The sequence below is a fragment of the Carassius carassius genome, chromosome 42, assembly GCF_963082965.1.
Source record: "Carassius carassius chromosome 42, fCarCar2.1, whole genome shotgun sequence".
NCBI lineage: Eukaryota > Metazoa > Chordata > Actinopteri > Cypriniformes > Cyprinidae > Carassius > Carassius carassius.
The window spans coordinates 25,039,126-25,053,254 of NC_081796.1; the positions used below are offsets into that span (position 1 = coordinate 25,039,126).

General features: G+C 34.1%; 1 protein-coding gene across 1 annotated transcript; it reads right to left on the reverse strand.

Annotated features, from left to right (window-relative positions):
• Positions 1-3,103: 3,103 nt before the first annotated feature.
• LOC132124346 (meteorin-like) lies at positions 3,104-10,013 on the reverse strand. The gene is made up of 4 exons (XM_059535351.1): positions 9,695-10,013; positions 8,586-9,022; positions 6,067-6,126; positions 3,104-4,946 (listed from the first exon to the last, which is right to left on the reverse strand). The coding sequence occupies exons 1-4, from the start codon at positions 9,793-9,795 to the stop codon at positions 4,633-4,635; spliced, it is 912 nt and encodes a 303-aa protein (XP_059391334.1). The 5' UTR covers positions 9,796-10,013; the 3' UTR covers positions 3,104-4,632.
• Between the last annotated feature and the right edge of the window lie 4,116 nt (positions 10,014-14,129).

Sequence of the window (14,129 nt, forward strand, 5' to 3'; positions counted from 1 at the left end):
AAAATCTGCCCAAAAAAAAAGCTTAAAAACATAAAAACTATTTATTATTCATTAGTCCATTAAGTCACAAATATTTTATTTTATTATTAAGCCTAACCCTAATTTATATTATAGTTGATTTTTTATCCAAAACATAATAATCTCTTCTCTGTGCTACAAAAGAACACAGTAATATAAATATTTATTAAATAATTTGTTATTGTTATTTGTTATGTATATGTGTGTATATATTTGTATGATTTTATTATATCAATTGTTTTTTTACCAAAACCCACTAGTCCCATTTCTGTGCTAAGAAATAACACACTATTTCCAATATGTATTTACTTATTCATTCATTAAATCACAAATATTATTTCCAATATTTATTTACTCATTCATTCATTAAATCACAAATATTAACCCTAACTCTAAATTATTTTGTAGTATATTTTTTACCCAAAACACAATACTCTCAACTTTCTGCTACAAAATAATAAAATTTTATAAATACTTATTCATTAATTGTCTATATTAAGTGTATATGATTATATATGTGTATGATTTTATTATATCATAGTACTTTTTTACCAAAATCTAATGCACTAATATCACTAATTGTTTATTTATTTGTTAAATCACCAAAATTTCATTGAGTTACAATACATTTTTGCAACTGATATGTGTGCGTTGTGCAAGTTGGAAGATGTGACCACATGTGTTGTTTTTAATATGAGGAGAAGGTAATTGCGTTTTGGAACGAATTACATTTTTCATGGCTTAAAACCAGTTTTGAGTGAACACAGTAGAAGAGGAGAGGGAACGTGTTTATCATTTCACAATTATTATGAAAATGAAGTGGAAAAGTGTGAATGTAAAGGTTTAGTGGTTGGGATATTGGTCTGTTTACGCTGTTAATGTTGAGATTTTAGGATTATATGATCAGGTTTTTGATGTTGACATGTTTTCTATGTAACTGCACTTGTTTTTGTTTGAGGTGATTAATTAGGGTCATCTTGGCGGGAAACAAAAAAGACACTGCCCTCCCCGACCTGAGGAGCTCAGCTCACACACTTGGGCTTCCCTCCACATTTTAATGAGATTAAGGCCATCTGCAGAGTCTTAAGGAACAAAAGTGTGTGTTTCTGTTGAAGTCCTAAAGCTAAATCATGTTTATTCTCAAACCAACTGTTGCATTTTAGATAAACATAGTGTAGTGTAATCTGTGCAACCAATAACACTATATAGAGTTTAAAAGTGAAGTTTGGGGTCTGTAAGATTTTTTTTTTTTTAATTTTTAAAGTCTATTCTGCTCACCAAAGCTGCATTTATTTAATCAAAAATACAGTAAAAACATCAATATTGTGAAATATTATTACAATTTAAAATAACTGTTTTCTATGCCAATATATTGTAAACTGTAATTTATTCCTGTGATGCGCAGCTGTATTTTCAGCATCATTCCTCCAGTCTTCAGTGTCACATGATCTTCAGGAATCATTCTAATATGCTGATTTGCTGCTAAAGAAACATTTCTGATTATTATCAATGTTGAAAACAGTTGAGCTGCTTCATATTTTTGTGGAAACCATGATACATATTTTCCAGGATTTACTAATTAATAGAAAGTTCAAAAGAAGACCTTTTGTTTGAAATAGAAATCTTTTGCAACATTATAAATGCCTTTACTTGATCAATTTAATCATTGCATTCTTGCTTAATAAAATCTTTCATTTCTATATTTTTTTAATCACTCAGGACTTGATAGTGAATTTCACGCAAAAATAAAATTAATTAATTAATTACAAAGACACAGCAGGTAACAAGTTAACTTGAATGAGAAAATTTGAAGTAAAGACTGAAAAAGTATTTCTTTCTTTTATTGCAAAACATGCTCCAAAAATCTTTGTTTTATTTACAAACTAGAAATATATATTTTTTGCAGTGCTCTAAGATCTAGTTTGTGAATGTGTAAAACATCTTTTGACGATTTTATATTATAAGTGCTCTTTTATATTTGTAGTTTTAGAAATGTATCACATAGCTATTTCGCGTGTGATTTTGTTTTAATGCTAACAAAAATAGATTGAGCTGAATTATGAGGTTTTGGGTCGAAATGCAGTTTGTGATCCTGTATGAATGAGTGTGTGTGTGTGGATATAAATGGACACAATCCAGGTCAGAGAGCTCCTGTCAGTGGTTGGGTCGTGCTCATTTCCTCTTCTATCTCTGGAGCTCTTGGAAGTCCAAACATATACACACTATACCTGAAAACACACACACACACACACACACACACACACATACCCTCAGCAGCTCACCAACACGGCAACACCCTTCCTCATTTTCCTGTTATTCACCTCAGAAACACAGTATAGGTTTATACTGTACATATGCTAATAATAATAATAAAGTCAAACATGGCCTGTATGATAGATATATATATACAGTACAGACCAAAAGTTTGGACACACCTTCTCATTCAAAGTTTTCTATATTTTCATGACTATGAAAATTGTAGAGTCACACTGAAGGCATCAAAACTATGAATTAACACATGTGGAATTATATATGGAATAAAAAAAGTGAAAATATGTCATATTGTAGGTTCTTCAAAGTAGCCACCTTTTGCTTTGATTACTGCTTTGCACACTCTTGGCATTCTCTTGATGAGCTTCAAGAGGTAGTCACCTGAAATGGTCTTCCAACAGTCTTGAAGGAGTTCCCCGAGAGATGCTTAGCACTTGTTGGCCCTTTTGCCTTCTGTCTGCGGTCCAGCTCACCCCTAAACCATCTCGATTGGGTTCAGGTCCGGTGACTGTGGAGGCCAGGTCATCTGGCGCAGCACCCCATCACTCTCCTTCTTGGTCAAATAGCCCTTGATGCCTTCAGTGTGACTCTACAATTTTCATAGTCATGAAAATCAAGAAAACTCTTTGAATGAGAAGGTGTGTCCAAACTTTTGTTCTGTACTGTATACATATATATTCACACTGCATGCCAAATAAAAATGATCTACTTAGTTTTTTTAATTCATTTTCCATTTAATATTTGAAAATGATTTTTAACAATGTCGCACATTATTTTCATTTAATAAGTAATTCAGAAACCAGACAAACACAAATCCGATGATTTTTTGTTCTTTATAATTGTATATTTTTCATACAAACTCTAGAATGTTGACAGAATATTTCACCATCCAGTTTTAAAACTCTAAAACATCTTATATACACTGATATCCACATAAACACACATATACATGTATTTTACACCCAGCATTCACATTGGTTTATGAAGACATTAATAACAAACATAAAATATGGCAGTTTTGCATGTCGGCTGGCTCTCAGTGTTTGGTTGATCTGTTCAATTGTTTAGTGCTTGTACATCGCTGACAAAAATAGATATGAAGCACAGAATAAAGACAAAAGCAATAGCAGATAACCAGAATTAGATGGAGGACAGTGTTGGCAGTCCAGCTTTTAATGTTTTGGTACACAAGTCCACAGTATGAGAGAGAAATAGAGTAAGCTTATGAGTGTTATTACAGACAATAAATTCTCTTTATAGATTATATCGGATGTAGATTTATTTAAAGTACAAATAAAATCCAGATTTGTGAGGATACCCTGTTAATGTGATTTCACACTGACACCAGATTAAAGCAATTACATATTCAGCATCACATGACTGTCTGCACTCCCATTGGCTATTCCGCCACTGCTCATTTGCATAAAGTAAAACTTTGTCCAAATGCAAAAGTCGAAAATGTATTGCGTTCGGTTGCAATCGTTGTCAGTGTGAACGCAATTAATAAAAACATCTTTCATCAGAGTTAAAGTGCTCTGAACGTGTGAAAGTACGTTTATAACATTAGCAACATCAAAGCAAACTAGTGGTGATGTTAACCATGTTAACTACTTAACCATGAGGTAATCAGCACATGCTATCCGAATAATTAATATACTATTGCTATTGTGTCTGTTTTCATTACTTCATATTAGCTGCATGTTATCCTCAGCCTGTTAGCATATAAACCATAGCCGATTCCATATTATAGAAATATATATTTATATAAAACATCTTTTGCTATGCTACATATAGATTGGTTTTGGTTCTCAGTGCTTGCAGCATCCAGGTATCGCCATCTTTCCCTTTCATTCACCAGTGCAAATTTAGAAAATAGACTTGACATTTAAAAAAGAAAAAAAGAAAATATATACTCTCAATACAACAACAGTTTAAAAACGTTTTCTGTTCATATACAGGCTGACAAATCAATGTTTTTCTGTGGCGTCAAATACTGCAAAAGACGACTACATGCTACATGCATTGCGTACAGCTTATTTATCAACTCAACATCATGAGGACTTTGGATATTTCAGTGATATGATGCTCATATCAAAGCGTCCAAAGACAGGATTTCCTGAGTTTAGAAAGAGGTTCAGTTTAGGCCTCCGAATCTGAGAGGAATTAGACAGACATGACACACAAACACCCTTCGTCAGAAATCCATCTTGATCCATCTTAATAAGTTGTTTCAGTGTCACAGTGTCGGTTTCGCTGTTCTCCTAAACAGCTTTCATCTGTTCAGGAGTTTCTCAGACACTGTGAATCTTCTGAGACAGAATCCCACATGAACGTGTTTTCCCATCAGTCGTTGATCAGAGTGCAGGGGATCATCAGAGATTGTTTGGCCTGCTCATACACCTTCAGGAAGTCTTTATAGCGTGGAGCACAGCCGAGCCATGCCTCCCCAAAGTGAACGCGGCCGGTAAACAGGAAGCTGCCCGCGCCGGGCCGAACGCCACACAGCAGAGCCGTACGGATCTCACCCGACCGCGTCAGACGCCCCGATTCAGGGAACAGCGCAAACTTCTGACGGAAAACCTGCGTCGCGCTCACTTTGATCACTGCCGCTTTCAGATGTGAGTCTGTATCCACTGAACGGATGTTTCCTCGGACCACTACAAACACAGAAAGCTCTGTTAGTAAGGATAGATTATTAATAAAGATTATGAACATCGAACTAGAGCTTTTGCTACTTTTTGGTAGATTTACGATTTCCTTCTAAAACAAAAAATTCAATTTGAAGGCCTCGAATGAAACCACTGGGTTTGATGAGAATAAGTGTACAGTAGAACTTTGCAAGGAGTAACTTGGTGTAACGAAAACTAAAACCATAAATAAAACATTTTCATAACTTGAAATAAAATAAATTTTATTTTATTCCAGCTAGCTGAGAAGGCAACATTTTCATTTAGTTTAAATCGATGTACTAATTTAAATAAAACTAAATCTGAACAAATTATTATAATAATATAAATAAATATATATATATATATATATATATATAATATATAATTTTTCTTTATTTAAAAACAAAGAAATGAATAAAAATTCCAAAAGCACAAAAAAAAATAAAAAAAATTATTCCAAATAAAATTAAATGGAAAGAATAAAACAAAAACAAAAAAAGATCTAAATCTGAAATTAAAATTATTTTGGGAAAAAAATCTATCTATCTATCTATCTATCTATCTATCTATCTATCTATCTATCTATACACACATATATAGACATTTTTAAAAAATGAATAAAAATAAAAATCACAAAAAAAATGAATCCAACGTTTATCATTTAGTTTTACTTGATGCACTAAAACAACTAAAACTGAAATAAAAAAAATATAAAAACTATATGGAATTAAAAAAAAACCTGGTAAAATTGACAAAAATACAAAAAAATGACAAAAATTCTAAAAAAAAAAAAAAATCTTATTCAAAATATTAATGAAAAAAATAATGGTATCTTAATGATACTAAAATAACACTGGTGGTGTGTAATACCTTGCAGACAAAAGGTCTGATCCCAACCTTCAAGGTTGCCAGTTCAAATCCTGAACTAAAAACCACCAGAAAGTCATGCATAGAGGTTCAAGATCGGGATTGATGGCTGAAAGTTGTAGGTTTGAGGTTCTTGCTATCCAAGAGCCAGTACCATTACAGGAAACCCCCTGCTGATTGCTTTGGATGAAAGCATATTTACCCCTTAAAACTACAATGAAAAGTAAATCCAGATACTCACCAAAGTCACTAGTGCACACAGCCATCAGGATCTCAGTGTTATTGCATGGCCTGCAGACTCCTGTGAGAGAAAGAGAAGAGAAGAACATGAACACCACAAGATGAGGCGTAACGCACAGCTGTTGCTTTAACAGCTCTTCGCTGGAGGTGTGATGATGTAAATGAGCACCTGATAGATATGTGTGAGCCATGTCACCTGATCAGAGCTCATGAGAGAGGTGTGTGTCCCCTCAGTCAAGACCCTAACACTTCCCTCTTCCTCTGTACCGTTCATCTGGATGATCTACATGAGCTGCTAAAGCAATAAAACTGAACAGCTGATCTCACAAAACCCTCCCACACAGAAACCAAACGGACTCATTCTTCAAGTTTGTGTCATTTTGAAGATGCAGGATGTTTGTTTATATACCTTTACAAAAAATGTTCCATGTTAACTACAGTTTATAAGCTTTAAGTCAAGGTTAGATGGCTTTGTTAATTTGAAATGAATGAAAATGAGGCTTTGGTGGAAAGACAAAAGGTTGCATTAATCTAAATGTCCTAGCTCATGTCTAAGATTTATTCCTTTTTTTGTTTATTATATATGTTCAATTAAATGTAGAAATTAATGTAATATTAAATATGTAAATAAACGAGATTCAGAAAGTGACTAAAGATTTTAAATTAATTTGTGGTGGTTTTATTTTTGTAAAATCACAACAGATTAATATGTAGTACAAATTCTTGAATCAACACTCGTAATTATCGATATACTATAACATATTTTTTTGATTAAGATTAGAATTTTTTTTTTATTTTTCTTTTAAGTTAGTTTTAGTAATTTTGTTGTATTTTTATGTCACTCTTATTTTTGTTTTATCAGTTTTTATTTAATTTTAGTTATTTTAGTACATCACGTTAAACTGAATGAAAATGAAAAGTTTTCATATTTTGTTTCTGTTAACTTTATTCAGTTTACTTTATTTCAAGTAACGATTTATGATTTTAGTTTGCTGTTTTCACATTTAGTGAATAATAAATAAAAACGGTTAGAAATGTAAAAATGTATGTCTATCGCATTCATTTGTATCATTACAAACATTGATTATATTGCCCATTCTGCACTCTAGATGTCGGCCATATTGGTTGAGCATAACGTAAATAAGAGCACTATTTAAACTCAGCACTACTGAGAGTTTATCGAATGCATCTCCATCTGATTTCTGCAAGCTGTGCAATGTCAAACAGCAACAGGTGTCTGTGTGGGTGTGAGAGAGAGAAAGTTGTTGGCCCTTTAAAACTTTTAAACGTCCTTCCCTGTCTCCTCTCTGCTCCCAAAACTCCCAACAAAAGATCCGCTTTCCAGTTGCATGCCCCCCCCCCCAAACCCCTCCTTTACCATGGTGACTGTGCTCTCATGCAGGTCTCTGAAACGAATCACTATGGAGACAAACCCTGTCCCATACCAAGCTTTTGTCTTTCTCTCCCTCCCCCTCCGCTCTTGGCTTTTCCGCTCTTCAGATCCGAATGCTCCCTCGCCCATTTCTCACTACTGGCTGGAAGGAGCTTTGACCTAAAACTATTACTCAAACCTATTGCATTTAAATAACTACAGTGCTACAATTGCAGATCGCAATTAAAAGTGAAGAATTAGAGCTTGAGAAGCACAAGTCTTCACGCGGTGGATCTATGCTGAAATGCATCACTCCAAAGTTTAAGTCTCATTAAAGTTTGAATGAATGCTGTGTTCATGACTGGTTTTGTCTGTCTGGTGCTCCCCGTTCTGCACCCCCATCCACCCAGAGGTCACTCGTCTCCAACTATGCATAGTTTCATAGTGTTTGGCTATTTTTAATTTTTTTTATTTGCAGGTTTGGAGAAGCATTCAGGACTCAACTGGAGCTTAATGCACAGAAACAAATCCACGAAGATGATCTTAAAAGTTCCTAAGAGTTGCTAGTAGTGACTTTTTGGCAATTTTAGATTATTTTGGGGATATTAAAAAAATTATAAATGTTAGTTCCCAGTTATATGCATTCCAAGAACTTTCTTTGTTTAATATTTTAAGCAATTTCTTTTGAATAAGTATTTGTTTTGCATAGTTTCATATCGTTGCAATTGGCTCTCACAGGTTTGCATAAATGTTTAGGATTCTCCTGTAGGCTAATTATCAGACACACACAAAAAAGTGATTTTGGGCATTCAGAGGTTATTTTTGGGCAATATTAAATTATAAACGTTATTCACGACTATTTAATATTTTAAACTAAATTCTTAATTCTAAGTGTTTTTTGCATTGTTTCATAGCTTTGCATTGCACTTTTTTGCAGAACCATCAACTCAGGACTCGTTTGCAGTTCTCAAATTCTCAGAAACTAACCCATATTGATGACCTTAAAAGTCCAGAAGATTTGGTAGTAGTAATTTTAGATTCATTTGAGATTATTTTTGGACAAATATTAATTCAGAAAGGCTTAAAGTATTTTATTAGATTGTTTTTGTTGTTGCTTAAAATAGGTGCTAATTTTCTAGAATATTCACCTTCGCTGCCGATTGGTTCCGAGTTGAGTGACGGCTGTGCCATCCAATCCCCCCTCAGCTCATAGCGAAATGCTGCGATGCGTCTGCTTATGTCCTGGTGAGGTGTGGCTTGCAGGAAGAGAGCCGGTCGTTCTCCAGGCATGGCACTGAAGCAGCGCACATGGGCCGGACCGGACGGCTCGGAGGTCTCGTCTCCCACCAGAAGCTCCAGGACTCCGTCCCGCTCCAGGTAGAGCTGAGCCCCGCCCCAGTGCTGATCCGGCTTGATGCAGGCCGACACCGGGCTCCTGCTGGACTTGCCGGGACCCATGGCGCTCCACTGCAGTCTGGGGGACAGGGTGAGACGCAGCGCTCCAGCGGGGTACAGCCACTCCACAGAGCCCTCCGCACACCTCAACCAAACCTGCTCCACGTTCTTCACCGCCTGAGAGAGACCACTGCACAGATGGAAACCAGCAGAGGTTAACCAGAGAAATCTGAACAGGCCAAACCACCATGAGTCACCTTATCCACATTAAGTCATTCCCTGTGTTGTGTTTTCTCAAAACTTGAGTTTTGAGTCATTTGGCCAGTGCATAAAGTTGCAGGAAAAGTTCAACGCCCCCTATGGTTACTGGTTACTTTAACTGCAGCCATTTAAACTTTTTGCACTAGTGGAAACATCCTTCCACGACCATTAGAACTGCTCATATCACAGCTTTCATTGGCTAATATTTCAAATTTTCCTTATATTTTACAAGCAAAGTGCTTTATTTAACCTTTTTTGAGCAACTGGTTTGGCTTCTAAACATATTTGAGCAAACATTAACTATTCTACAACTAAAAATATCCACAAACTGTATAAGATAGATAGATGGATGTGCAATGCAATTCAGGCACGTATAGCCTATATATGACAGATGGGTAATGCATATTTTAACTATACGTAATATTTTATAAATGATTTATGTTATTGTAATTATTTGCATACTTTTTTTGCACACTTTAAAATTCAAATACATCATGAATGGTAGAAGAAAATGCATCAATGCATTCCAGGATACACCGTGAACGATATTAAAAACGAACAGATATAAAGCATTTAACTCGTGCATTTTGATGATATTTACCTTCCCCTCCAGCTGCACTGGTCTTCCGAGTAACTGGCCATCGTGAAACCCGTCAGGAAGGAAATCCAAATCGCAACATCCCTAAAGCCCAAAACCTCCATCACAGCGCAGAGAGACACTGCGGTTATCCAGAGACGAGTGCGTGAAGTCCTTCCTCCGCTGCGTTTCCAAATCTATAATTAAACCAAACGAAAACCTGCTGATTCCATGCTGTTGTCTGATCTAAAAGACTGATCTGTTCTTAACTAAACCTCGCCTTTCCCCTTTATTTCTGTAGATCAGTCCGTGTCGCGCGAGCAGTGAGCTGCTGACTGACCGCAGCGCAAGAGTTTCAGAACTGAACTAAACTTAAAACCCCGCCCACAACAGGAGGCGTGGCTTCACCGATGTTAAAATCAAAACATCTATTCATACTGGATAAAAAAAGGACTGAAGAAAGTTTAATAGCCTTGGATTTTGAAACATAACACGTTGTTGGCAATAGCTGTCCGAATCATTTTAGTGAATCAATTGATTCGGACGAACCAAATAAATGATTTGGAAGTCAAATCGCTGTTTTCAAATTAGGTTATATAAATTGCGTTGAATTTATGTTGTTTAATGTTTCAAAATAGACTAACTGTAGCATTTTCCAAATATTATTAATCCAGAAAGTTATTATTACTACTTAAAACATCGTTTCAAACTCACAATGTTAATAATATAAGAAAATAACAATAAATCACTGATCTACAAAAAAAAAAAAAAAAATTACCAATCGGTTCTAAAGGAATCATTTCATAGAGTCGGTTCAAAAGAACTTTCGAGTTCATTGTTGAATCAATACATTTTAGCATTCACTCTCCAGCTTTCAGAGAGAAATGCGAGAAAGTTGGTTTTTAACACGTTTCAGTTAGCTTTTTTAACATGGTTAAAATATTTACATTTCCATGTAGTCAAAGCTTAAATTTTAATGCAATCTATCTTAATTATAATATACTTTATAATCCATTTAAGATGGCTGCTGATTGAATTATGTTTGTGATGCAATATTAGTCTAAAAATAAGGGACAAAGTCAGTGCTTGAAAACTGAATAGTAGCCTAAGCTGCAAAAGCTGAAGTTAAAATCAAGTTGAGAAGAACTAGGATGAAAGATCACATGATAACATGCCATTATTACAGGGCTGTTCCATCTTACTGTATTATAAGCAAATCAAATATTCTTTTGCATTACCATATCTTTATGGATGTGCATGTGTGCGTGGGCGATGTGACTTTGATGTGGTTATGACAGGACCTTTGACATATTCAAAGCCTGATGTCCAGTGTGTGTGTGTGTGTGTGTGTGTGTGTGTGTGTTCCCTGTTGATCTGCTGTGCATAAAGTGAGGCTTTTGTTCTCTGGTGGCCACTTCAAAGAATATACACATAAAAGCAAACGTGAACATGCATGTATGTGCGTGCGTATGTAATTGTGCATGTTAAGTGTTGCATAGCAAGTGAATTGACTTTCTGAGTCTTGAATCAAGCCTTTTTCCAATATTTGCACACCAAAACAATAAACATTGTAAATGAAAAAATATGATGAAGCTATGTTTGGATTGTCAGTGCAATGTAGTGAAAAACAGCTTATGATCCCATTTGGATTGATGTTGAGGCATAAGACAGCCATGCATCTTAAAATATATATTTTTTGTTGTTGTTTTGCAAACAAGGCCCAATATTACCTAATTTGATGATGCTGAGTTAAAAATAAAATAAAAAATTCTATCATGTGTAATTTTCACAAAATAAGAATGAAGATTTTTCACATTATATCAGCTTTAATGCGCTCATCAAAATAACAAAAGCAGCCAAATGTCAAATGTTTTAATTACAAAAAGAAGTATTCAGAATGATCTTACATTTAACACTGTAAAGGAATGGAAATCAGAATTTGGCACAACAATAATGTCTTTAGAATTGAAAGTAAAAATTAAATCAACTTAAATAAAATAAAGAAATACATTCAAGATAGTAGTCACCTTTTTCTTGCAATTGTGAGATATAATCTCAATCTCTATTTTTTTTTATTATTTGTGGCAGAAACATGCTTCCATAAAAGAGCAATTATGCCTCTGTTGTAGTTTTTCTGGGATAGTGTTGGTCTCCTCAGATCTTGATCCAGCTGTGTTTGCAGTCTTTCCCCGGACACACACACACACACACACACACACACACACACACACACACACATGAGAAAAAGGCAATAAGAACAACAGTGTCATTTTTCACAGTTCTCTTATAGGGGCTTGCCAGCAAATACAGCATTGTGTGTGTTTCCTCAATGAAGACACTTCTTACACAGTTATAATGGAAAGATTAAAGGACATGGAGAGACAGTGAGATCAGAAGAAGGGTCACACACTATTAGAAAGGGCAGAAAGATTGTGTTTTAAGCTTCACTTCCATTGGGTGTAAAGTTAAGGATTCAACTCAAGTTCATCTAGCCTGTTTTTTATTCATTTGTTGAAAACCATAAGTGCCCTTACGAAAAAATAGTATACTTCAAGTTTATTTTACTAAGTATACTTAAGTAAAGTTCAAGTATATTTTTAAGTTTACTTTTATACAAACATCAGTGTTCTAGTAGTGCACTGTTTCAATACTCCTTGGGACTAAATTGGCCCACTTTCTAGTATATTAAAGTATACTTTAAGTATAACAGTAGCTAACTTTGAGTACACAACTAGTTTACCTCTATGTGTGTAGTTTGCAATTATACTAAAAGTGAACTTATAAGTATACTGATAGTTTAATAATTAAATACTTTGTACACTTTGAAGTATAGTCTCAGTAAACTACTAGTTTAGTAATGTTATACTGCAAGTATACTCATAAGTTTTCTTTAAGTGAACTTTACATCATACTTTAAGTATACTACTATATCCCTATTATGTGTAATATATTTTGTTACATTAATATTTTAACATACAAAACATCAAAAGAAAGACAAGGGTATCTGCTTGTAAACAAAAACATTTAATTCTAGCTTCATGCATTCTTTTTTTAAACACTTTAATGTGTATCATGAACAAAAAGCTGAAAAAAGACTATGAATTGGATTCAGATTGATAATCAAAATGTAATTTTGAGTATATTTCTGAGGAGTACAGTAAACTAAAAGCATACTTTCCTATTTTTAGTTTAAAAGAAGTATACTAAAAGCACACTTATTAAACTTTTTTTTTCATAAGGGTGGATAGCACAACATAATGTGATGCATTTTGGCTTATGGTTAACTGAGTGGATAAAATATTACATACCATTCAAAAATTTTGGGTCAATAAAATATTTGTAATGTTTTTGAAAGATGAGGTCTTTAAGGCTGCATTTATTTGATGATACAATACAATATACCATAAAAGCAGAAGTATTGTGGAATATTATTACCATTTCAAATAACTGGTTTCTATTGTAATATATTTTAAAATGTAATTTATTTCTGTGATCAAAGCTGAATTTTCAGCATCATTCCTCTAGTCTTCAGTATCAAATGATCCTTCAGAAATCATTCTGATATGCTGCCAAATAAATATTCCTGATTAATATCAAAGCTAAAATATATTAATTCAGAATTTTTGATGAATAGAAAGTTCAAAAGAATAGCTTTTATTTGAAATAGAAATCTTTTATAAACTTCTTTACTGTCACTTTACTTGCATCCTTGCTGAATAAAAGCATTAATTTATTTAAATAATAATAATGATAATAATATTGCCCCCAAAATTTTCATTGATAGCTTAAGTAAAAATTCAACATTATATAAAAAAAAATATTTTCTTGAGTGCATTAATGCTGTGCCACAATTTAAAATTAGAATTTTTTTAAATGTATTATTAATTAATGAATTTATTTAAAAGAAAAGTAAAGAAAATATCTGATGTTTGCATGTTCAAAAATGATTCTATGATGATGTAAGAAGGTTAATTGTGCATTACTATGTAGATGTAAAAAGGGTGTTGATTTGTGTTTGCTAGGGTATTCTGGGTGGTTGCTATGACTGTCCTTCACTGTAAGTCAATGTAACAATCGAGTTCAATACTTAGTGTTAGCAGTTTGAATCACTAACTCAAAGTAAGAGCAATAGGAAAAGTGATGCAAAGCACATTTAGACCAGTGTGTTTGAGAGCTCCTGTGACCCTTGTGATGTTTCGGGAAAATGAGCGAGTGTGTAAACGAGAGCTCGGGAGAGACACAGAAGCGAATCCTCCGTACACACAACTGACACTAAACACACACACACTCAGACTGACGCATATGTAACAGTGCACTTTCACAGACACACTGCAGCTGCGTGGTCATGTTTCTTTACTCTTTTTCCTCTTAAATGTTGTAAGAATATTTAACCTCGCTTTAGCGTATCACTGTCAATCATGAAGAAACGACTTCACACACAGCTACAGTACAAGGAAAG